The following is a 26,990-nucleotide window of genomic DNA, read 5'->3' on the forward strand; positions in this document are numbered from 1 at the left end:
AAGGTGGCTCAGTGGTAGAGCGCTTGCTTTGCATGCATGAGGCCCTGGGTTCGATTCCTCAGCACCACATATGCAAAAAGAAAAAAGCCGGAAGTTGCGCTGTAGCTCAAGTGGTAGAGCTCTAGCCTTGAGCTGAAGAGCTGAGGGACAGCACCCAGGCCCAGAGTTCAGGCCCCACGACTGGACCCCCCCCCCAAAAAAAGAAAAAGAAATGGACCTGCTTTAATCAATGAATTCAACATTTTTAATTTTCTTAAATTAAAAAAAAGTAATTTAGTTTTTATAAAAATGTAAGTGGGATTTTTCTCCAAAACATAAAGGAAAAGATAAAAAAATCTCATGAACATCCTCATTCATAGATTATTTGGGAAAGCAACTTCAAACTAAGAAAATTTTATCCATTAGCTAAAATCTATGCTATTTATCTAATTAGATAATATAGTTAGAAAAAGTTAAAATTTGAGATTCTGTTCTAGCCTATCACCTCCAGGGGAGTTGATATCAAGAAGGGAAGGGACAGACTCAGATTATATAATATCATCTTCATAACTAGAAAATGAATAGAGTTCTAATTTAATATCAAATTTTCTCTCTAATATGAGAAAAGACAGCATGTACTGAAGCAACATTTTAGACATAATCTTACAGAAGAAAAGATACTGCTTATTGATTTCATTGATTCTGTAATACATATGCAAATAAAAAGTCATGATCTAGACTGCCTACATAATACTGAATAATTTTAGTAAATGTATTTGATATATTTTATATTTCAAATGCTCACTTCGTGAAATAAAATTTCAATACTTAACTATTATTTTAGATACATAATCAACCTACTTAGGAGAACTTTTAAAGAATATCCTCAAAAATGACCTTTGTATCCAAATGATGACTATGATTTTGATAATTCATTGAGGCAGGATTATAATGGCAAATATTTAGCTTATAGTTGATAGTTTCCAATTTATCAGCCATAATTTTATTCAAACAACACCAACATTTACCAAAGCCTCCACATGCCAAATATAAATATAAATAAATATTTTGTTTCCAAATTTATGTTGAAGTACTATATACAAGTTCGATTCCATGTTTAGAATTAGGGTCTTTAATGAGAGAATTAAATTAAAATGATTCCCTAAGGGTATGTTGTAATCCTTTTTGACTGTGCTACTAAGTAGCAATCTGGACAGAGAGATAAGAAGAATAGGCACACCAGGGAAGACCGAAGATACAGGTAAAAGGCAATTACTGGAAAGCCAAGGTGATTAGACTAAGAAACCAACTCTACCAATAGTCTTGATCTTGGACTTCTTTAACAATGAGAACAATGGGAAAATAAATTTCAGTTATTTATATCAGCTAGTATGTGGTATTTTGCTATAGTATTCCTAACAGTCTAATACAAAGACAGCTAAGATGGGCCAATTCTTTCCAAAGTAATTTATAGCTAATTCGTTAGATCTCACTTGAATAACACCAATCCCTTATAGAATTGCTACAAACATTTACAGCCTTGTGTATTGAACATTGTTCCTATTTTTGAAAGAAGGTATGTGCATGTCGAAGGTTATCTTTATTTTGCTTGAACATTTTATATCAAATCTTCAAATAAATGGCACTGACCATCAATTTTACTAAATCATTACAAATGGATGGTTATTCTTCACATAGGTTAATATTTATGTTTTGTAACAGATTCAATAGCTTGAATTGATATTATTTGTAATTAACTGAATCAAAGCCACTTCTCTTGCAAGGTGATCTTAGTGCCTCTTCCTGATACCGGTATAATTACATAAATTAATCAGAAGTTTCTTGCTAATATGATATAAACATTCCCACACATAAGATTTTTTGCAATATCATCTGCCTTAAGTGTGAAAAAATGAACATAAGGTATTTGAACTTCTGGATTTGTTTATTGGTATGAAATTTTGACCTTGATTTAAATTATAAAGGCTGGAGTTAAGTAGTTGGAAAATTAATCGGTAAACTCAATCACTCAAAGATGTTGCTTATCATTGCCTGAATGAGTGTAACTTAACTATTAGACAAGAATAAAGAATTGGATCAAGGTTGGTCGGGAGGACTTGGGGGGGCGGGGGGGGAGGATGGGAAGGGGAAACAAAGGAGGAGGCAACAATGCTTGATAAAAAATGTACTCATATCTTGCCCATGTAATTGTAACCCCTCTGTACAGTATTTTCACAATTAAAAAAAATAAAAGAATTGGATCAAATGGGCCTGATAGGAAGGAAAACTATTTTTAAAAAACTGACATCATTAGAATTAAAATTTTCTTTCCAGGAGAAAAAAGATTATATTTACTCAGTGTTTCTCTGAGTTCCCATTTACATTTAGGAATTTTTTGAGGTTTTAGAAATAACACACTTTTGCCAAGTTAGATAAATACATATATGCAACAGTGAATTATAACATCTCAGGAAGTGATAAGAGTAGTTAATTTTTATTTATATTCTCGTTTTGTCTCAGTAGTAAGAGAAGCTAAAGTTTAATTCATTTACTCTAACACATTTTCATGGATTAAATCAATCTCCATTATCATATATGCTTAAATCCATAATGGAGAGGATATTTTCCCTCCCATTTAATTCACATCTCATTATCAGTGCCACGGACATTTCTCATCTGCATTTTTTTTGTTTGGTTGAGTTGCTTTTTTCAACACAAAAATGAAAAATGGTTACCCAAAGAACATTTGGATAAAGGCAATTGACAAGAATTTAACAAAACTGAGAAGTAAACTCAAATTAGATTTATCAGGTTCTGTGGTAGAATGTGAGAATTAACGTGCCCATCAGTATTGGCATTGAAAAATAAACTGGCCAGGCATATGGTCACTAAAGAAGAAATAATTATATGCTATGGACGAAACAATACAAAGGAGGGAGGCAGCAAACAGCCTTTCTCATTTTATGGCAGTTTATGATCCTGTAGAATACTCCTCAGCTAAATGAAGTCTGTGTATAATTGGCCTTCTGAAAAAATAATCTACTTCTTGATTTTTCTTTATTTGATAAATAACTATGCAGTTAAGTGTAAGCAACTACATCTTCCCAGTAGTACAATGAAAATCACACCAACTTTTTGAAAGAAATAAAATGTAAGGAAAGAAATCTGGCAGAGAGCTACTGATTAATGCTTAGTCAGGCTTGTGATTCTAGTCTCAATTCTATGTGCATTTGTAAGCTATGAAATGAAGTCTCATGTTATAAAATAGAATGCCTTGTATCTTTACTAATGAACATATGGTCCAAGGTAGGAAAACAATTGGATGTATTTTTCCTCAAAAGATACAATTTTTATTTCTGTTCAAATAATTCCAAGCTATTTCTTAACTGAGCTCAAAGAGAGTAACTTTTACTTCTAAAGATTCAGTTATTAAGCAAGGAAACTCACAGATAGGTTTATGTAACTTGTTCTTAGGCATGGATGTCACAATATTAAGGTATCTGGGATTTAATGTCAGATCAATCTGGCTAAGGTCATGCTATTTATTCATGCTATTTATTCAGTAGAGCATTCAGTGTAAAAGATATACCTTCTAATTTGAGCTATAGAATCTACAGAAAGATGCACAAATATTGAATCTTTTTAAAAATTTTTTCTACTTCGCTTTTCATATTTTATTTTATCAGGACTTTAACTAGATTGAACTAAATATATCTCCTAGCCCCCTTGATAAGGTCTGAAGACAGTCATAATTTGATCTAAAAATATAATTGACACTATAACTCCACATTACCTAATCATAAGAAAAATATAGAAAATACATGCATTTCCACATAAAGAATGTATGCTCACTGCAGGGATTTATTTTTAAAAAGCAAATATGACTGATTTGTTAATGAAATTTTGCCTCAGTGATTATATTTCATACGTACTGAGGTTTCAATTTGAAGAAGTATGTTATTTTCTCTGCTGTTTCAGTCAATTCCATATATTATTTATTTTAATGAGTTTATAAAGTGCTGATGAATAAATCTGGAAAGGACTTTTGTTGTTGGCATTGCTTTTATTATGTGTAGAATATTATTTAATGTTCTCTGGCAGCTTCATAATCTCTGTAATCTTCAGGTTGCATCAGTACATCCAATTATTATATCAGAAAATAGGGAATAATAGTCCTAAGGAGCATTCTAGCCTCATAGGGTTCTTTACAGCATTCATCACATACTCTAACATTTCTTGGGAGCCTGAGGTTTTGCTGTGCTTTCACTATTGTTAGATGACTTACAGAATCTGAAGTGTTAGCAATAAGAAGGTTCTTTACCGATTAGGATATTATGGAGTGTTATTTGGGCTTTGTATGATACACAAGTGTCTCAGAGCTGTATACTACCACTGCAATCATAAATATGGGAGCGTTCTTCTGAAATCCTTCTTCTTCACTAAATAAATACTGATCAGTTATTTATGATGAATTCAAAGACCTATAGGGAGTGCAAATCACATATGAAAATTCTTTCCATTCTACATGAGATTACAGATTTGAAAATTTATCGTGATCATTAATCGGACATAGAAATCTTTGAATCTGTTAACCCTCTATTCATCACAATGTTAATGTACAGATGGCCTAAAATCTTGCTTCAGCGCCACTGTTCCCCAAATTGATATTACCTTTACAAAATATCAACCTTAGTACAGTTTCATTTTTCCTTTAATAGAAAAGAGATAATAGGACATGCCCTGGTAGCCTTCAGGCCAAGTCACTGCTAGAGTCTGATAAATCAACAATATGAAAGAGCTCTGAAAACTGTGATCAATTATTGAGATGAGTATGATTGGTCAGAATTTAGAACTCACTTGATAGAAAATCAGCCCTTGAACTTGGAGGCATACAATGTAAAATATTCCTGCAGGACACTAAAGTTACACAGGTTTATGTTTTGTACAAGAACAAAAAACCTTTCACATTTACATTTTTAAACCAGGACTATCTGCCAAATACATTTTATTTGAAAGTGAGTGCATGGAAGAGAGATATGTACCTATGCTCTATTCTGATTCTTGGCATTGGAAGTTCCAACTATAGGAAATCACAATTTTCTAATGCATGTTTTATATTAGATGATATAGGAGCAAGAGAATGTGGCAGTAGTGAAGATTGTGGCTAAAAATATACCTATGTTATAAAAGCCTAGAGCTTTTTAAAATTTTACTGAAGTTAATAAATGGGAAAATAGGACAAACATTGCCATATCACCTGTTTTGTTTTTTTTTTTTTCGGAGAGGTTAGAAATTCCTTGTTTTCTATTATGTACATCAATTCTACATATCAATAACTAGTTACTGTTATAAAATACAAATGTGAATGAACTTATTGAAAATATGAACTACTGAAACTGACACACAAAGGAACTTTCAGAAAATGCAAATTAAGAATTCAAATTAAGAAAGAAATACTTACACCTATTAATATATTAAATATTTCATGTAAAACTACCACCCAAAGCCTGAATAATCAGCTAAATCTAATAAGCATATTACAGGAAAGGAAAATAATGGGTAAAGTACTTTCATAGACATAATGGGAAAAATCTAAATCACATATTAATATTAACACAGACTACCTGACAAAATATTAAAAGGATTACATATATCATACATGTTTTGCTTATTTCAGGAATAAAGCTATTTTAACATCATGAAATTAAGAAATTTGATTTGATATATTCATAGAACAAAGGAGAAAACATATTATTACTTCAAGTGATCCTGGAAAATAAGCTTGATAAAATCCAACATTCAGAAATCATAAAAACTCTTTGAACACTAAGCATAAAAATATCAACAGCAAACTTAGAGGAAATGTCATATTTAATGGGGATTGATTAATAGCTCTCTTCTGAGACCTAAAATGAGAAACAAATATCTACAATAATCTCATTGTACTAGAGAGTTTACATGGTACAATAAGGCAAAGAAAATTAATAACATGAATAATGGTTGGAAAGGGAGAAATAAAACCATAATTCACAAACAACCTGTATGTGTACAACTGATTGATGCTGTAAACTATTCAAATTAATAAGTACTTATAGCATAATAGCTGGATACAAGGCCAGGGAACAAAGCTCAATTATATTTCTCCAAATAAGAATAGGTAAATAGAAAATAAAACTTCAAAAATGTACTATTTATAACAATAACATTTTTCAAAAAATCTGTAGGAAAGCATTGTTAAAAGCCTCATACTCGTTACCTTGAAAATTACAAAACAATACTAGCAGATAAGAGCAGATCTTTCTTGATGAGAATTGTTCAAAGAAACTAAAGGCTTAAATAAATGGAAAACTATTCTACAATCATGGATTGAAAGACTCGATATAGCAAAATAATTAGTTCTCTACAAACTAATATGATAAAACTGAGTTAAAACCATAGAATAAGTTTTGAGAGGGAATGATACATTGATTTTCAAATCTATATTTAAATGCAAATTGTCAAAAATAGTATCTAAAAAGAAAAGTGAATATGAATGAATTTTATTGACCAACAAAACAAAACCTAGCACTACTTGCAGGTTCACTATTGTAGCAATAGTTTTTAGAGTATAAGTCTCTGAACTCTCTTTTTGTCATAGATACACTTTTTTTAGGAGACTTGAAATGGTAAATGAATTTTCTGTTTCTATATTAATCTTCTGCAATGCATGAATGTCTTTCTCAAGGTCCTAGAAGCTATCTCTTTGAACGATTATCATCAAGAAAGATCTGCTCTTATCTGCTAATCTGTATTGCATAGTAAGGTAAGAGCCTTAGTTCAGTAGGTACCTATAAGCAAGCACTAATCATGTTCTAATATTATTGACTGTAAGCATTATGCCCACCTTTGGTCCTCAGCTCCACCCAGACCTGCTGGCCCCTTCCCTTATCCACCCAGACTCACCTGAGCTCCCATCTACATCACTTCCGATCTCCCAGACCCTGCTGCTACCTAGATAGTGGAGGCTGCCATGTGCTCTCTCTCCGGGGGAAATATGGCTCCTCTAATAAACCTTGTAATAATCTTTCTCCTGTGCCTGCCTGCCTCCGTATGGTCCCCTGGCATGGATGTGATGGATCATTTCCAGGATCCTTTCATTGACCATCCAACCCCCACACATTTCCTAGAACTTTTCCCGAGTTCGTATTAGTGCATGAACTCCCTCCTGGTTTTCATTCAGTGTAATACAGTTTAGTATGTTTCCTAAATTCACATATGTAACTATGGCATGATCCCTCAGCATCAGCATCTACTGCATACTTATTCTAGTATGCTCTTTATATACTAAAATGTAAAGATGCTCAAATTATTTACAGAAAATGGCATAGTATCTGAATACTGCCTACATGTCTGCTTACCCCTGTATATTTTGAATTACTTATAGACTACTTATAAATACCTAATGTTTTATTGTTTGAGAGATCAGAGAAAAAAATGTAGCGTTCAGGGCAGGCATAGTTTCTTTTTTAATATCTTTGATTTGCAGTTGGTTGAATCCATAGATTTGAAGACCATAAGTAGACACATTTATATGGTCAATGAAGTTTTTCCTCAGCCACAAAAATGTAAAACTGCTTCATTCCCTGAGCTTTTGTTTTTATTTTTCCAAGGTGAAGTGGGGAAATCAGTGATTGGATTTCATGTAAATAAAGAGCAATGGAGAATGAAATGAGGAAACTGAGTCTAAATACTGTCACAGCCATCCTGGTGCCTACCAAGTGCTGAGAGCTATTGTTTTCACAGTTATCCAAGCACCCAGCCCAGAGATGGTGACTGTCTACTCAGCTCCAAAGCCTAGAGGTGAGACAAGCCATCCTTTGTATTGCAGATGCCTGGCTCAATGGGTAGAGCCAGGAGGACCCATCTTTGGGGAATATGTAGATGCATTGTGTTGTTTAGCCCCGGGGAAGCCCTGCTCATTGTCGGGTGTTTATGTACAATGCTTTTCTGAGGCTTGGTCTCCAACCAACATGTGGCCTTTGTCTTTAAAAGTTTGGTGCAAGCTTGGTTTGGGGCTGCAGGTCTTGGTAATTAATTGGCCACCTGCAGAACCCTAGCATTCCAATAATGACCCCAAAATTCAACCTTTCAAATGTGGTTTCTCTATTTTTCATGACTGGATTTATATATCTGATTTAAGAAATAATTACCATATAACAGGTAAACATTTTAACCCATACCCCCAGCCACCCCTATCTACCCACACCACCTTTTTCTATATAGCTGTGTTAATTTAATTACCTTTGGTTTAAAGCTGCCTCCATAATTGTTTTTCTAAGCCTAATGAACTATGACCTAAGACATAAACTGCAACCTAAACTTATGAAAAGTAGCAGAGTTTCAGCCAATCACAAAGAACCAACTGTTCAACCAATGTTCAAATTAGACACACAGGAGTTGTAATCTATCATACTGTCACCTCACCTGATACCTGTGGCTCATGCCTGTAATCGTAGCTACTCAGGGGGGGTGCAGATCTGAGGATCACAGTTCAAAACCAGCCTCTGCAGGACAGTCCATGAGACTCTTAACTCCACTTAACCACCAGAATTCCCAAAGTGGCACTTTGCCTCAAAGTGGTAGAACACTAGCCTTGAGCTGAAGAGCTCAGGGACAGTGCTAAGGCCCAGAGCAAGTCCCATGACCAACCAAAAAGAAAAAAAATCATACTGTCCTCACATTATCTCACTTCCACTTTCTTTACATCAGCTTTTTACTCTGGCTTTGTTCATGAAATAATACTTATTTTCTTAGAATATAAGCTCCAAAATGAAATCATTTAGAATTTGTACATAACTTATAGTCTAAGCTTTTTGGTTAGCACCTTCTAGATTATGCATATATGTATGTATGTATGTATGTATGCATGTATGTACGTATTTTTATTTTTGTCAGTCATGGGGCTTGAACTCAGGGCCTGGGCACTGTCTCTGAGCACATTTTGCTCTACCACAGCACCACTTCCAGTTCTCTAGTGGTTCATTGAAGAGGAGACTCTCACGGACCTTCCTGCCCTGTCTGCCTTTAAACCACGATCCTCAGATCTCAGTCTCTTGAGTGGCTAGGATTAAAGGCTTCAGGCACCATCACTTGGCAATATGTATTTATTGAAATCATGAATGAACACTGTTTTATACAGATTATATCAGATTTCACTTAAGATCCCCAGTGAAGGCCTTACTTGAACTGGAGGAACTGGAAGTAAAAATCATATTAGTTATTTTCCTTTCCCTTATCTCCTTTTCATTCTGTACTTTTAGACATTAATCTAGAGTATCTAGACATCATGTGGTAATAAAGAGTTGTCAAATATAATGGTATAGAAAGGGGAGAGCTATAAAGAGGAAGCTAGCTAACATCTATCAAGAAGAGGTAGTCCCTAACCCTTATCAAAGGGAAAGGCAATAATAAACAAATAAATATTGAGTTTCTATGAATTACAGGTAACTACTCTATAACAACTATTTTAGTTGTTACATTTGGGCAAAAGGAGTAACAGGAGAAAACTCAGCTCTTGGGAAAATTATAAAGCAAGTTTCTATGGGTCATGAAATGGCCATTAATTTTCAGGTGTTATTTTAACTATTTTAACTGAAAATACTCTAAAATGTAGGAAACTTCCCTGTTCTAGTTAGTCAAACCAGTCTTTAAGTCCAAGAAACATCTGCTCTGCAGCTTTCTATTTTGTTTTCTGAAAATATCAGGGTAATGTTCAGTTGCCTATTTATAATTTGTAAGTATTACATGAAAACTATGGAATGCATTGAAATGCAGCACTTTGGTTGGTCAGAAATGTGTGCAATATAGAAATGAGCTATATTTGATGAAATATTATCATGGTTGATGTCATCACACTTTTTTAGAACCCTGCCACTTCATTGAAATGTAGGTAGTTAAAACAAGGTACGAGTATATTTTAAATGCACAGTTGTAGCAGTGTCCGATCTGTGAGTTTAAGAGTTTTTCTTTTGTCATTTAATGATTGAGAACAAGATAACGTTGCTGGAGATTGGCAGCCTATTTCAGTAACCAGAGGAAATGACATTTCCCTGGAATAAAAAACACACTCCACACAAAAAGAGAAGAAAACAGAGATAAGGTTTGAAGAAACCATGTTATAGGTTAGGTAGGAAAAACTATGTTTAGAACTATTTTAGGCTGATAAGCCATTTAAAACCATACTTATTGGATTCTTTGCCATATCTAAATTGTACCTCCCATCACAAAGGAGTACCACTTTTTGATGGGACCAATAAATGCTTCATAAAACAATCTGTAATTCTAATGTAATTGTATGTATAATCATTCAGAATTAATTTTTATGTTTCCTGAATGTTAATAATTTGATCTGTGTAGTATCTTTCTGGAGCTGTTCTTTTTACAGTACTCTTTACTATTCCCAATTTGGAAGATAAAAACATGATAAACTATTTACTTTATCCTTTCTTGGTATGTACTAATTACATTTCTAATCATATAAATGCTATAATATACTGTAACAAAGGTTAGAAAGGGAAGTAAAAAGCTACCACGGTTTAAAAATCCTATGTCCTTTATAAAGGTGGTACCTGAAGGGTTACAGGCATAAATACACTATAGGCACTTAATTTCCATTGTTTAATTAATTAAATATTCTTTTGAAAATGTTTTGTCCTCTTTTAGGCTGTAAGATAGAAGAGGAAAAACATAGTATTCCTCTAATACATATGATTCAACCATAATAAAAGTAAATGGACCTACATTTGTGTATGCTCACAAAGGCCAGGAAAATAGTATGAGCAGGCTATTTAAATTACTGCAAGGAAAATGTGCACACATAAGAAGTGATCTGAATTTGCTTTAACAAATACATTGTATTCAAATATCCATGATAAATTACATCTTAAATCATCTAACTTACATTTTCAAATTGAAATTAAATGCTTTGAAGGACATATTTCATTTATTCAAGAAAATAACCTGACCTTAAGTTGTTCTTCCAAAGCAGCTGTTGCATGATCTCCATTAGTTTCATCAACCACCACCACCATGTGAGTGAGGGAATTGACTCTGACTTGCTCTTGCTCTAGGTCTTCTTGAAGCACCTGAAAGATTTTTTTAAAAGGAAAGTAAAATGGTCTCCTCTGTACATTGAAAAGCCAGAAATATTTTTAACATTTTCTGTCCTAACCCTCAAGAAAATCTGTATTTTTCTATTTTCAATACAAATAGAAAATTCTAAAGAGTGGCCACACATTGAGAAAAGTACAGTAAAATGTTCCATTACTTATCCTATATCCTCTCCCCTTTGCAAGATATTGTTTTCAAAATTTACCTATATTGCTAACATCGTCAAGCTATTCTTTATTTAAGTTCTCCATTACCATAGAAATAAAATGAACTTTTTGTTGTGTTGGTCCTAGAGCTTGAGTTCAGGGTCTGGGAAATTTCTGCCCAAGGATAGCACTTTACCACATGAACTACAGCTCTACTTTTGTCATTTTGGTGGTTAACTGGACATAAGAGTCTCATACTTTCCTGCACAGGCTGGCTTGAAACCACAGTCCTCACATCTCAGACTCGTGAGTAGTTAGGATTACAAACATGAGCCACTGGTACCTGACTTAAAAAATGGTTTTCCTTTCTTTCTTTCTTTCTTTCTTTCTTTCTTTCTTTCTTTCTTTCTTTCTTTCTTTCTTTCTTTCTTTCTTTCTTTCCTTCCTTCCTTCCTTCCTTCCTTCTTTCTTCCTTTCTCTCTTTCTTTCTTTCTTTCTTCTTTCTTTCTTTCCTCCTTCCTTCCTTCCTTCCTTCCTTCCTTCCTTCCTTCCTTCCTTCCTTCCTTCCTTCCTTTCTTTCTTGTTACTCTTGCCACTAAGTAATTCTGCTATTCATTTTTTCTACTACCACATTGAAACACATCTTTTAAAGGTTGCCACTAACTCTCAGGTTTCCAAAGTGAATACTCAGTCTCTTTTCTAAGTTTTACCTTTAGTATCATTAAGTAGTTGATAAAAAGTTTGAAAAACATTAAATAAATTAGTTTACAAATATAATGAATATTGATCAATGTCATCCCTTTTATAATTATTTCCCATCCCTCATAACCCAACCCCAACCCTCGATTTTCTAAAGTTCATAGGATATGTGTCATATATATATATATATATATGTATGCATTTGTAACTGCATTTTCCCCTTGCTTACTCTCTTTATTCATCTACCCCTCTCTCCTTGACCTCTCCCTACATACCTTTCAAGTGCCAGTTTTCTGATATTCATATTGTTGGACTGTAAGTTTGTTTTTCTAAGGTATTACACAATTTGAACTCTTCCTTGCAAATACCCTTTTTTGGTTAATATGGTCATGAACAATTGCACACAACCCCATATATGTTACTTGTATATTTGTAAATTAGTTCTAGCTTCCATATTTGAGGGGAACCATGAATCCATTGTCTTCCTGGGCCTGACTTACTTCACTTTCAATTACTGCACTAATTGACTACTCTTTCATTCTTGGCACTCTCTTATCCAAAGTTTCATGTACCTCCCTCTCTGGATGATCCTCCCACCAGATTCTGTGATTGTTTTAAGCTCCTATGGCAATTCCTTCCCTTCTGTTCAAATTATAACCAGATGTTATTTTTCTGTGTAAAAGAATAATAAAATATCATTACAGTGAGGAAGAAAATCCAAATTCTTTGAATAAAATACTTACATGGTCTAGCACCTGTATACCTCAATCTAGCTGTATACATTCTTGCTGTCTCACTGTTTCTGACACGTTTGCCTTTGCTTTTCCATAATGTGCCAAACTGTTACTTCTGCCTGAATTGCATTGCTTCCAGATCGTTAAGTGATCTTTTCTTATTATTACTAAATAGAATTCAATTTAAGTGTGATTTTCCCAGACTCATAGTCACTATTCAGTACTTTCTAAAGTAATTAGTATAATAATGTGATGTTTGTCTACTGGAATATAAGGTCCACCAAAACAGAGTGGTTCTCTGAAATTCTCAATATGTATTCCCAAGCAATAAAGATCACCAAACTTTTATCAAATGAGATTGCTATGTGGAATAGTGTGAGGACAATATGCACAGGTAAGATTACAGAATGACTATAATAGATAAAGTATTGGGTTTAATTTTTAATTCATTTATAAATGCACCAAACTCAACAGAAAGAAAAAAAAGCATTTTTTAAAGAATTGAATATTGAGATTAAATGAGAATAATGCAAATCCTGGCTTTCCAAACTTATGCATTTAATGGTGAAAAGCCATTGTTTTCTCTAAAAAAGTAATGTCAAAATCAGGACTTCCACATGACATATTGTTCATAAAGAGAAACAAGAGTGAATAGAAAAGTAAGTACACATGAGTACACAGGAGAATCTGTATCTGGAACCAAAACATCCTGCTGAGGAGTTCCAGATGCCCTAAGATCTTATTCTACTACACTAATTACTATAGGTATTTCCTTGATAAGGTATTTGAAGTTCCCAATAAATGAGCTTGCATTTCAGTTTATTGGTTCTATAACGTAGAAAAAGAAGCATACTTGACATATGTCCTATTATTTTCTCGTAAACCTTCTCTATTTGCTGGGCATCTATCAGTCTAGTTCTTAGTTATTCAAATGTTATGCCAGTGCAAGGGAACTAACAGGATGGCTGCATCACAACCTCAATGTATGTGCATAGCTATTCTACAATATTTAGGTTTAAGGTGCAAATTTTTAGAACACTATGAAATCATTTCTATTTAGTTCCTCTCCTCTAGATTTTCACATACATTTTTGTACGAAACAATTTAGGATAAAATGACTCTGCATCTATTTTGCGTGTGGAGTCTATACTGTCTATCATGTCTCTGACATTCCAGAGCTTGCACTGGTGAATAAAACTCTTTTCTGCCATGAGGCCAAAAATGGAAACATTAACATTCAGAGTTGTCCTTGACAGTGATGTCAACTCTGTGTTTTCAGAGTTAGATAAGCCAGAATAGGGAACATTTATCGGCCAGGAATTTCTTGAATAATTAAAATAATAATGAGGTGTCCAGTAGATAATAAATTGGCTTCCTTAATTAAACCAATCATTTTTTATGTCACTCAATATAAAAATACATAATATGGAGAGTTTTATATATTTAAGATTATATATATGTAGTTACATATATTTTAAATTACTAGAAATGGAATAGTCACTGCATGATATATATAAATATTTTTCATTGTTTTGATACACTTTGGTAAAGGAACATTGAAATAATGTTGACTCAGGAAATCTCTACTTTCAAATTCTGATTGAATCTTTCTAAAGAATATGTGATCATATGTACTATTCATTTTTCTGGTACTTAGTTGTCTAATTTTGTTTTGCGGCTCTATTTGTTGAATCAGAAATGGCATATTTGCTATTTTGATAAAGGGTTTACATTTATGCTTTTGCAAATATGCTAACACAGAGTGACATTAATGTTACTGGTGTGTTGATAACTTTAAGATCAAAGACAAAAACCATCTGGAATTATAATGAGCAGATGGAAATAAAAGAATAGAAGAAAGGCTGTCCATTGTGACAAAAATCTTAAACAGTGAATAGCACTACAGATTAGTATGAAATATATCTGACTCAATGTTATTTTCAGTATCTTTTATTCTCTTCTATGACTTTTTAGAATCATATCTCTCCTTTCACTCCTAAAGAGAGATTAAATTTAAAAAGATTAAACTGACCTTTCTGGCCATACTTTCTACTTGCAAGACAAAAACTATTGTAAAATTTCATCTGTCCTCAGACTTCTACTCCAAATATAAATATGAGTGAATAATACAATATTAGCCAATTTCTCTTATATCATTAAGACAAAAATAATAAAAAATCCTATGTTCAAGATCCAAATTTTAAAACTTATAAAAGTACAAAAACTGTTTAGCACAAAAATCTGAGATAAAAATTTTAAATTCTTCAGAGTATTAATAATGATCTTGATCTTTGGGGTACAGAATATGTTTCTGCTTCCCTACTTGGATTCTCAAGGCTATTAATTTCTAAAACTCAAGTTTTGTCAAGTTATTTTAAATTTAAATGAAAACTTAGCTTAAATATTGACTTCCTTCAGATTTGAATTTCCCACAGCTCCATTTAGACAATAAAGATTAATAGATAGCTTGCTATTTAAACTCAAAACAAAAGTCAAATTACTTCTAAATATAGACATATCCTCAGAGAGTTACACCAGTTTTGACCATCAGAAGATAATATTTCAAGTCAAAATGCTATAATATGTAATTGTTAAAATGCATTTCATTGTTGAAATCTTATAGAATATATACACATATGTACACACACTAGCTACTTTATTATGCATTCCTTGCCCTTATTTTTATTAAAGTAATGCTTTTGTAACACCAGGTTAAAAAATCTATCATGCATCTAATTAAATTTCTATACCATTATTAGATACAAATGTCAGCGATGTTTGTTCTCTAATGTCAAATAACAATCCTTTTCTCCTTATGACAAGAGAAAAGGGCAACAGTGAAATTTAGCATTAAAAGTGCTTAGATTTGACAAAGTTGGGTTTTGTTACACCTCTGTAAATAATTGTCTTTTTCCTAAATAATTCTCTAGTTTAAGGATCTGACCAAATTTGTTACTCCCTTAGTACATGATCACAATTTTATAATTTAAATATGGCTTTTCTGCTACTTCCTTCAAATGTCATCAGTGGTATTGAATTTTGATTGTTCTTACTCAGGTCAAGTTGGTTTTCAGAAAGCAGTTTATAACAATTCCTAGAGAAAAAAATCCACTTCCATGTTAACTCGACCTATGTTATTTTATCCTTTCTTAGATGTATATGTAATAATGCTGAGAAAATGAAGATATAGAAACATATTAGACAACAAAAACTTAGGCTTTCAATTAGAGGTAAAGTAATACAGTTAATAGAAAGATAATAGCAAAAAAAACAAGACAAGATTGGGTCTCTTGCATGCTCTATGAAAGGATAAAGATTTTTTTCACCATAGATTCAACTATGAGGATCAATAAGACAGTGGTGTGTTTAATATATAGTGTACTTTACTCATTCTGATACTTTAATCATTAACAAACAGGAAACTGCAAACACAGGTCATAAGCTCCCACATACATATCATGCATCTAGCAACAACACATCTTTGTGTTATACATGGATTCTAGGAGACAACCTCTCAAAATATTTTAAAATTAATATAATGGAAAAGATGATTACAAAGTTCAGTCTGTCATATTTTTGGTTAACTAAATAGATGTCACAAAAGAACAGAAGAGTGGGCATAAAACTTCTGCTATTTATAATATTGCAGAAGATCTTATCAAACTAAGAGAGGCCAAGTGTCCATGGCTAACATCTGCAATACTACCTACTGGAGGAGGCTGAGATCTGAAGATTGCAGTTCAAAACTAGCTCAGGCAGGAAAGTCCTTGAGATTCTTATCTCCAATTAACAATCAAAAAGCTGAAGCTAGGGCTCAAGTGGTAGTGCTTTAGCTTAGAATGAGAAAGCTTAGAAACAGTGCCCAGGACCTGAGTTCAAGTCTCATGAACGGCATTAAAACAAAACAAAATGAACAGTAGAGGACTGGGCGTCCTAGTTCATGCCTTTAATCATAGCTACTCAGGAAGCTGAATTCAGAGGATAACAGTCTGAAGCTAGCCACAGAAGGAAAGTCTGTGAGACTCATTTCTAACCATTAAAGAGCTGAAAGTGAAGCTATGGTTTGAATGCTAGAGTATTATCCATAATCCCAAAAAAGCTGAGGGACAATGTCCAAGCCGTTGGTTTAGGCATCAGCACCAGCACAAAGACAACAAAAACCCTCAAAAAGAAGTAACAAAACAGTAGTGGAATTTCAAAGTGTTAGGTACCCTTTACTCCCTGCCAATCTGCACTTAGGCATCCTCCTCCTCTTTGTTTTAGATTCAGGAAGTCTCCGCCTAGCACCTGAGTTACCTAGGTAACTGGCACACCTTGGGGGCAGTTACCTCCCTCTTCTCTGAGGTCACATCCTGGACCTCCTCTTCCCACCTCCTTCAGACCTTGGGAGATTCCCAGATGCTGAGGTCTTGGTCATATCCACACTTACCATGCCACACCTTTTCCCCGCCCCCTCCCTACATTAACACCAATCCAGCCTTGTGGCCTTCCCTTCTGAGTGCTCCCTAACATCATAAAGGCCTGCAATTGGGAATAAACTTTCTTTTTCTACCTGAAGACAATGTGGTGGATTCCTTAACCTAATTCAAACCTAACACAAAGAAGAGGGATTAATAACATCTAGGAAAGGAACTCTTACAAAATCCTTCTCAAGAATATAAAAAAAAAAAAAACTTCCAAGACATTAGTGATTAGTTAGCCAAGATACTGCATATACACATCAATGTTTGTGTGTCCTGAATCCAAAATGTTAGACTTGCTTAGGAAATGATGAAGATGCAGGCAATGCATTCCCTTTATTCCTGTGGCTTATTCAGTGGGCTGGGATCTGTATCTTCTGGTTCCCTTAATTAATTTGAAATGATTTCAGTTTTATTTGTCAATCACATGTTCATGTTGCTAAGCCTGGTTGGTTAAAATAGTGACTATCTCCTTGTGTGGATTTACTCATGGCATATAGATTGCTGTAAATTTATTGAATAAGCTTCCTCAATACATTCTCCTAGCTTCTATTTTGACATCTATATACTCAAACCTATTGTTTTTTCATTGTCTCTGTGAGCAACTAAGCTAATTAAATGTGTGTGTGAAGGGAAGTTCTAAAAGATGACTTCACAAGACAATATGTTGGAAATGAACCTTACAACTTGAGGGAGGGTATTGGGGGAAGGAAAATGGGAGAAAAACTGAGGAAATGGGTAATAATGTTTGACAAAAAATGTACTCATTATGTATGTAACTATGTAACTGTAACCACTTTGTACATTACCTTGACAATAAAATTAAATTTAAGAAATTAAAGTCACAACAAATAAAAAGTATAAAAGCACTAAATTCTTTCCAGTAGCAGGAAGGGGGATCAAGAAGAAAGAAAAAAAATGTTTCAAAACCAGAACAGAAAAATTAAGGTCTCTCTCTCTCTCTCTCTCTCTCTCTCTCTCTCTCTCTATATATATATATATATATATATATATATATATTTCATACTGTACATGGAAAATGATATTATGTGGAAATGTCTCTGGGATGGGCATATGTCAAGCATATAGGTTTGAAGTCACATTTTTCTGGGTTTGATTCCTGGATACATCACTTTTCAGCCATGTGATCTTGAAAAAGTTTCAACTACTTCAAGCTTCAGCTTCCTAATTTGCAAAATTGGAATGAGTACCTATTGAGGTGATTATGATGACTGAATAATGTATAATTGATTAGCATTTTGCTTGGCACACAGTATGAACTCCATAATATTATCATTCACTTTGTTTTATAAAATCATACTATTCAGATCAAAGATACTAAATCAAACTGCCAAAAAATCCTCTGTATTTATCCAATTCACCCTTATCTAATGAATTCTGACCATGATACCATAAGCATAGAAATATTATATAGCTTTTGAAATTTAGAAAAAGGTCTAAATTACAGCAAAGTTTTGGCTCTATAAATGTATATACTGGATTTCAATTCTTCAAATAATGCTTAACCTTTCTACTTATTACATGGGATTAAGAAAAGTAACTGTATATTACTTGGCCTAGTGATATCATACATTGCTAAAAATAAATAAATAAATTAGCATGATCACCATTTACTTGAGCATTTTCATTTTGAGCATTTTATGCATAGCTATCATATGCATGAGACCTTCTATCACTGCCCACTCTTAAGTTTGCATACTTCTATTTATCCAATCAGTCTCTTCCATTAAGAAATTAATAGTTTTGGGCTGGGAAGGTGGCACAGTGGTGGAGCGCTTGCCTTGCATGCCTGAGGCCCTGGGTTATATTCCTCAGCACCACATAAGCAAAAAGAAAAAAGCCGGAAGTGGCACTGTGGCTCAAGTGGTAGAGCACTAGCTTTGAGCTGAAGAGCTGAGGGACAGTGCCCAGGCCCAGAGTTCAGGCCCCACGACCAGACCCCCCCAAAAAAATTAATAGTTTCTCTGAAACAAGTGTCACATTTCTCTTCTATTTTTCTTCATTTGCTCTATCCTATAGAACCTTGGGTGGAAACAAACTTGGCTAGATCCTCAAAAAAAGGGAGAGGGTCTGATGTACATCTACAGAGTAGGTTGAGGATACAAATCAGTCTTCCTAAACATGAGGGCACAAGCAGATAGCTTCAGCAATTTGGGTGGCTGAGGCAGGAGAATCACTTGAGCTAATGAGTTTAAGACTAGCCAGGAGAACTTTGATATCACCTCACAAAAATAAAATTGGAATCTACTATATGACACTGAACTTATCTTGGGCAACTCCTCTCCCTTCAGGACAAGTTTATTCCTGGAATTAAGTATGATATTAGAAGTAGTGAGCAAAGTCTTTGGTAGAGTTTGAAGGTGGTAAAGAAATATTTATTGTTTTGTGTATATCGCATTCTTAACCCCAAGACCATGGAAATAGCCCTTCAGAATATAAATATTTATTCATTATTCCCTCAAGTAATCTTATTACATGTTTTTAATTACCAAATAATCTTAATGTGACAAAACTATTCAAATTCAAGGGTGTTATCATTCTTATAAGATCTAGATCTTTGGTTAACAGAATAGCAAATGCCATTATCATTAGTTCCACTGAATAACAGAATTACTAATTGATCGACTAGAAACCATCCTGTTCACAATAGAAGTGTTTGCTTAAATAGCTATTATTCTGTAGTTAATTTTACATTCTATAGACAGAGATGTAGTGTCAAATTTAACTCTAATTTTAACATGGAATGATTATATGTAATCAAACTTTTTATATTTATGTTTTCAAGGAAAATAATTGCCTTAAATCCATGTTGTCAGATGTTTCAGCTTTTTTATAAAATCATTATCCCTAAAATCTAATCTAAAATATTTTGTATCCTTACATTGCTGCTGTTATATTACCTATTCAACTTAATTAAAATTAGTTGGTACTGATCCAGAAAAATAGAGTTATGAGACTCAGTAATTGAAAAATATATAGGGTCCTTTATTTTCCTTATTGAAAACAACCCACAAGTTAGAAAAGTCTAACAGAGAAGCACTATAAAAACAATTAAATATAAAAATAAAATTAATGTTTCTAAAATGACAGTTCCTTGGACAAGTATAAGTTTAACTGTAAACAAAGCTTTGATGTTCTGAGCAATGTTATCCAATCAATACACAGTAAATTCTAATTAACAGTAATATGTATGCTAGAAATACTTCCTTTCTAAAAAGAAGAAAATGAGAGAAATATTTATGGATTTTAGTATGATGATTTTCATGATCAAAGACATTATATAAGGTGCAAAGTCATCCTTGAAATCTGTTGCTTGTTAAGAGACTGCTAATGAATGTTTTCTCAACTAGATTAAATATAACTGAGTACCATGTGCATAGTATTTATGAAGACTGTAAAGTTCCATTTATTTATGTCAAAATATTACTACCACACAAATCAATTTCATTCATAGTCATTAGTTTACAACTATTAAGGTATTTTAATAAGGGATTTAAACAAGGTGGAAGGAAAGATGAAAAGATCAAAGATGGAGAATATCAGAGACAATAGCTTCATGCAAGCTCTTTTACAGATATGTCACTTTACTAGCTTTATGAATTGTCTACTTGGCCCTGCACACCACTTATTGTTTATTAAAGTTGTTAAGTTTTCATGTTTCTGTCAGAAATGTAGTAATAATAATAGGAAATAGTAGTGAGAGTAACAGAACTAATAAGGATTATTCAAGCCAGGTGCAGGTGGCTCATGCTTGTAATCCTAGCAATCCAAGAGGCTGAGATCTGAGGATTCTAGTTTGAAGTCACCGCACCAGAAAAGTCCACGAAACTCATCTCCAATTAACAACCCCCAAATCAGAAGTGGGGCTGTGGCTCAAAGGGGGAGAACACTAGCCTTGAGCACAACTCAGGGACAGCACTCAAGTTCAAGCCTTTGACTGACCCAAAATTTATTTGAGTATCTATTCTAAAAATCATATACGGAGCCATTCTTTGCAAGTTTCTCTGCTAGGTATTATAGAAACACACATTAAGTCTGGCTGTTTAATCGTAGTATGGTATTTTCCCCTAAATATATTGTTTATCTTTGCCTTCATAACCATAAAACTTTCAGTAAACACTTATGGGGCAAAAGATAGGAAATAAAGTGGAACTTCACAGCAGAAAGTAAGAGCATGTAATTTTAATCATACTGAAGTTGGGAGACAGCTTGCTAAGCACAAAAAGCACTATTTGATTATAAGGCATTCTTGGGCTTATGTGAACCACTCATCCTCCTCCTAACTATTGCATTTCTCTTTTATATTGCCTATTTTCTTAATTCCAACTCTGTGATTCCAATTGCTCAGACTCCGAGCCTATTATTTCAAGCTCTTTGCCTATTCTCTGAATCTAGGCCTATTGGCTTAGCTGTTGATCTTCAAAATGCTTCCTACACCTGTTCACAATTTTCATTGACACAGGCTTTATTTAGGCTGAATATAAATACTGAATTACAACCCTCACATGTCTTCTAGCCTCCTGCCTCTGTGTGTTTTCATTTATCCTATAAGACATGTCTTCCTAAAAATTAAATTTTCTTAAATGTCTGTTCTCTTTCATTTCAGAACAATGATAGTCCTCAGTTACCCAAAGAACTGCAAATGTCTAAGTCTTGTGTCTAATATTTTCTACAAGCAGGCTTTAATCTTCTAGCATTAAGCATAGTACTAATGTAGTATAATTTTAGCCCATGATCCAATCAAATGGCATAGATCTGATTTGCTCATTTCATTTCCTGTGCTACAGTAGTTCACCATTTCAAACTCCCATGCTATTTATCATATTCTAACTTTTGTAATGGCTACTTGTTTTCTTTGTCTTTATCTGGTTTACAAGAATGTGGGCATCTTCAGGATGATTTTGTATATAGTTGGTCAGTGTATTCTCCACAATACACATGTGCTTAAATGCATATGTGGAGTAGAATGCAATGAATGAAATGAAATGTCAAATCCTTTGTAAGGATTACTCATAAAACTTTCCTGTTCCATGAACATCTAGATCATTTTAAAGGTCACCAGATGAGGATATTTTACAATCTTTGCAACTCCAATGTTTAAGAATAACTAAGCTTCAAAGAACGGACAAGTGATTGAGCTTATTTGATTTTTGCTAATCATCACTTAACATAGAATATTCACTGACATCAGAAAATAATCCATACCTGTATGTTAATATGTGCACATTCTAATAACTTACAGGATAATGATTGTATGGTATCATCAGCATAGTAAATCAAAGCTCAAAGCTCTCAAAGGAATTGGAAATCAGGGGAGTAAACCAAGCTTTCGACTCCATCAGGGCCTGACTATTGTGAGACACAGATTCCACAAACATTTTCTTTTTGAAGAAAATTTCCTCCAAAATGCTGCACTTCTTTTCTATCAATGAAGGCTCAAGTCCATATCAAGCTTTCACTCTTTGATAATATTGATATTATTTTTTGTTAAAAAAAACCCTCTTATCAGCATTACTAGCAGTCTGTATATCAAGAGAGAAATATCCAGCCAGAATTACTTCTGATGTGTTTCCTCACTGAAAAAAAATGAGATGTTGAATGTGTTCACTCCACAGAATCATTCCTCAGTACCTCATAATGAAAGCAAACCTCTAAATTCTTTCTCCAAAGCTAACTATGAAGACAGGGATTTCTCCCAAATGTAGCAGCCAGTTCAACTTTTTAGTTCGGGTGAACAATTTTGTCTGAAATCAATCAATTACCTTACCTTACCTAATTGGAAGATTCACTAAAAGTAACTTATCTTCACAGCATATCACAGTTGCTGAATTTCTAACCTCAAAATGCTGTCAAAATGAAGACAGCAAATTCTCCTTTGTATACAGAAGCATAACTGTAATATTAATGGTGTACTTACAAGATTTGCAAACACTTCTTATCTTTTTCTTCAATTAAGTAAGGGAGCATGTGTTCTCTGATCTGACCAGAATTTAAATCAAACCCTAACAAAACCTCTATATTTTCTTTAATTTTCCATCTGTAACAGTCATTAAGGAAAAAAAGGGAAATTTGTAGAACTAGGGGGTCATAGCTCAGCTGTAGATCATTTGCTTAGCATTCATCAGGTCATAGGTATAATTCACAGCTCTGAAATAAGATAAAATGAAATGATATGAAATAAAATAAAATGTGTGTAACTCTAGGATTTAGGGTTTATAAAACCGAAGCTAAATGACAAAAATCTACTTGATAGAAAGTATGCAGACACAACAGGGGAAAATTACTTTCTTGGATAGTACAAAATTACTAATATATTTTGGTCTGAGAAGGAACAATTTCTCTTGATTCTTAAGGAAAAGGACTTCGAAGTAACCAGTTACTAAGTTATGCTTTAGGTTGATATCAGTAACCTAAAGAATATTAGTCATCTCATTTTATGAAACATGGGTTTTCTAACAAATAATTATATATTTTAAAACATATACATGTTTTTTATTTAAAGAAATTCCATATATTATTAGTTGATATATAGTTATATGTATTTATGGTTAGGTGTGATAATTACAGTGTGTAATTATTGAACGGGGGGGGGAGTACAGTTGAGGAGGTGGGAGGGAAGGGATGGTAGGGGAAAAACAAAGGAGGAGGCAACAATGCTTGATAAGAAATGTACTCATTACCTTGCTTATGTAACTGTAAGCCCACTGTACAATATTTTCACAATGAAAAACTTATTTAAAAAAAGAAAAAAATGTCAGCATTGTATTGACCACGTGTTTTCCTTTTCTTAATTGTCTATGCACTAACTCATTCCAAACCTTATTTGAGCAGTTAAAGAGGGGTTGGCCTCTCTCTGAGAGAGGACACCAATTCTTTCTGATCTTATGTGCTTCACTTGAATAAATACTGAATGTGAAATGTTACATAATCAACATGCATATAATCCTTTGATTTTTTGTTTCAAATTTTTCTCCAAAGCAATTTCATACTCATCAGAAATGGCATATTTTCCTATAATGGACAATCTATTCAAATTTTATGACAATATTAGCCAAATATTTTCCTTTCCATTCATTTTATATCTTCCAGATGAAAGTGCAAAGTATTTCAGGTAATTGGTAGAATAATAAGATTCTGGATAGCCTGCCTAATGTTTACAGTGCCAAGCTAAAGGCTGTTCTCATAGTTATCCATACATATAGCTGTCCTAACATTCCACTTCCATTTCTTTTGGAGCCCTTCTTGCTTGGTACTTCTCTACAATTGCTGAATATAGTAAAACCCAGACTTAAAGGAGTGTCAGAAACGAAGTGAACAAATACAGTTATTTCCCAAGTGAAGTTATAGAAAGCCTGATAGCTTTAGTGGTTTCTGAGGAACTACACATTTCACTAGTGCTATGACTAGAACTCTGTCTTCCAGAGCAAGAAGGTTGTATATGTTAGCTTTCTCTGGAAACAGATCTTGTGTGAAAGATACAGGAGGAAGCAATTTATTTGGCTGGTGATCTCATGATGTATTATGAAAGTTTGATAATGTGAAAAAATACCATGAGGAATATTTGAAGCCCAGTTTTGCTGAGAAATCTCTGAGATACTGTGAGGAATATTTGTTGAAAATCTCCCATTCTAGGAGAAGTATTGTGTTTTTGTGTACATACTAATACCAGAGGTTGAACTGAGAGCTTCACACTTTTGTCTGCTTTCTTATACTTAGGACTCTGATATTTGAGTCATGCCTGTAGTCAGGCATTTTGCCGGTTAAATGTAGAGGGAATCTCAGATGTTTCTGTCTGGGCTAGCTTCAAATTTCAATACTCCATTTTCAGCCTCCTGAGTAGCTAGGATAACAGGCACGAACCACTGGTACTTAGTGGGACAATAATTCTGTGTGATTCATTTTTCAATTCCCATACCCCACTGGTTAAGAGCAACCCTCGCAGTACTACTTCCACTTGCTATCCACCCTCCAAGTGGCCGCTTTACTCTTGAGACCAACTAATAATCTCAGGCAGAATGAAGTCATTGTTAAATAAAAAATTCTGTGCTTTCAACATAGGCAGACAGGAAAGGGGCAAGCAAAGCATTGATGATATGAATGCATGCTCCACACAAGGAAAGTGGTAAGATTGGAGAATATTTGGTATAATTTCTTTATTCCATTTTCAATGAAAGTCTTTGTGACAAGTTAACCTAAGTCAAAATATCATACAATGATTATACTACCTCATTTGCTTTCCCTGATGGTATAGTAGGTGGGGATAGTCATTACTATTCTTCTTTAAATGCTTGATCTGAATCTACTATGACCAATTGATTCTTTTTAGGGCCGATATAGCAAAGACTGGTCAAATGTGAAGCATATTAAATAAGGAAATATAAAGTCCGTCATGGGACTTGAACTCTGGGCTTGGGTGCTTTCCCTGCGCTCTTAAGCTGAAGGCGAGTGCTCTACCGCTTGAGCCACAGCACCACTTCTGGTTTTCTGGTGGTTAATTGAAGAGTCTCAGGGACTTTCCTGCCTGGGTTGGCTTTGAACCACGATCCTCAGATCACATCCTCCTGAGTAGCTAGGATTACAGGCGTGAGCCATCAGTGATGGGCAAAAGGTATCTTTTATCTGGATGGAAGTATTCTGAAACTAGATCTGACAAATAGGTATAATAAGAGAAAATGAACTCAGGCATAATGCAGATTTAGAAAGAGTAGAAGGCGCAAACATTTCCTTTCAAATCCAAACATCCAAGAAATGCTAATCTTAACATTGCCAGATAAAATAAAGAGTGTCCAATAAAACATAAATTCATGTTTTATGAATTTCATGGGACATACTAAGAATATTGGTTGTTAATCTGAAATGCAAATTTAACTAGCTCTCTTGTAATTTTATTTACTAAATATGGTAACTCAAATCCCTGGCCAATCACCAAGCTTCATCCCACTTATGGACTGTGTAAGGCTCTATTGCAATTATAAAACTGAGAGACACTTTGATACATACATATACACACACACACACACACACACACACACACACACACACACACACACACACATATTGGTCATGGGGCCTGAACTCTCGGCCTGGGTGCTGTCCCTCAGCTCTTTAGCTCAAGTGCTCTACCAATTGAGCCACAGCACCACTTCTGACTTTTTCTGTATATGTGGTGCTGAGGAATCAAACTTAGAGCCTCATGCATGCAAGACAAGCACTCTACCACTGAGCCACCTTCCCAGCTCATACTTTGATATTTTATAGAATGAGCAGAATATATATAATTCTGAATTAGAAATATTCTTATGGAAATCTCAAGCTTAGAAATAAAAGGGTATTTATGGAAACCAGGTGTAAACTTTGTTTAAGATATTTTATATTTCATAGGTAAATAATATTACAGATCCTCATTTTTGTCAAACTTGATCTGTTTTAAGTATGTAAAATACTATGTAAAATAAATCTTAAATTGTAATAATGTAATATGTATTGCAGGTAATTAAAAAGAAGCTCTCTCCCACATAACCAAAACTTCAGCAAATCTCACACATTGCATTGTTCTCCCCAAGAATAAGTTTGATATATTCAATAAACAGATAACCTTGCTAGACTGTTTGGAAAAAAGCTTTAGTCTGTTCAATGCTTCATTACAAAAATACCTGAGATTATATAAGTTATAAAGAACAGAAATTAATTTTCTCATAGTTCTAGAGGTTGGGAAATCCAAGATCAAGATTCATCTACTGAAGCTCTTCTTGCTGTATTTTTGATGGATGAGAAAGGAAAACAAATCCTCCAGAACGCTATTT

General features: G+C 33.8%; 1 protein-coding gene across 1 annotated transcript in view; it reads right to left on the bottom strand.

Moving 5' to 3' along the window:
- LOC105993437 (dystrophin-like) overlaps window positions 1-26,990 on the bottom strand; it is a gene marked incomplete at its 3' end in the record, with an annotated part of 1,816,642 nt that overhangs the window by 1,179,900 nt on the left and 609,752 nt on the right. The window contains 1 exon segment of the mRNA XM_013026710.1: window positions 10,983-11,102. Coding sequence (XP_012882164.1) covers window positions 10,983-11,102 — 120 coding nt within the window.

Source organism: Dipodomys ordii, unplaced genomic scaffold, assembly GCF_000151885.1.
Source record: "Dipodomys ordii isolate 6190 unplaced genomic scaffold, Dord_2.0 Scaffold96, whole genome shotgun sequence".
NCBI lineage: Eukaryota > Metazoa > Chordata > Mammalia > Rodentia > Heteromyidae > Dipodomys > Dipodomys ordii.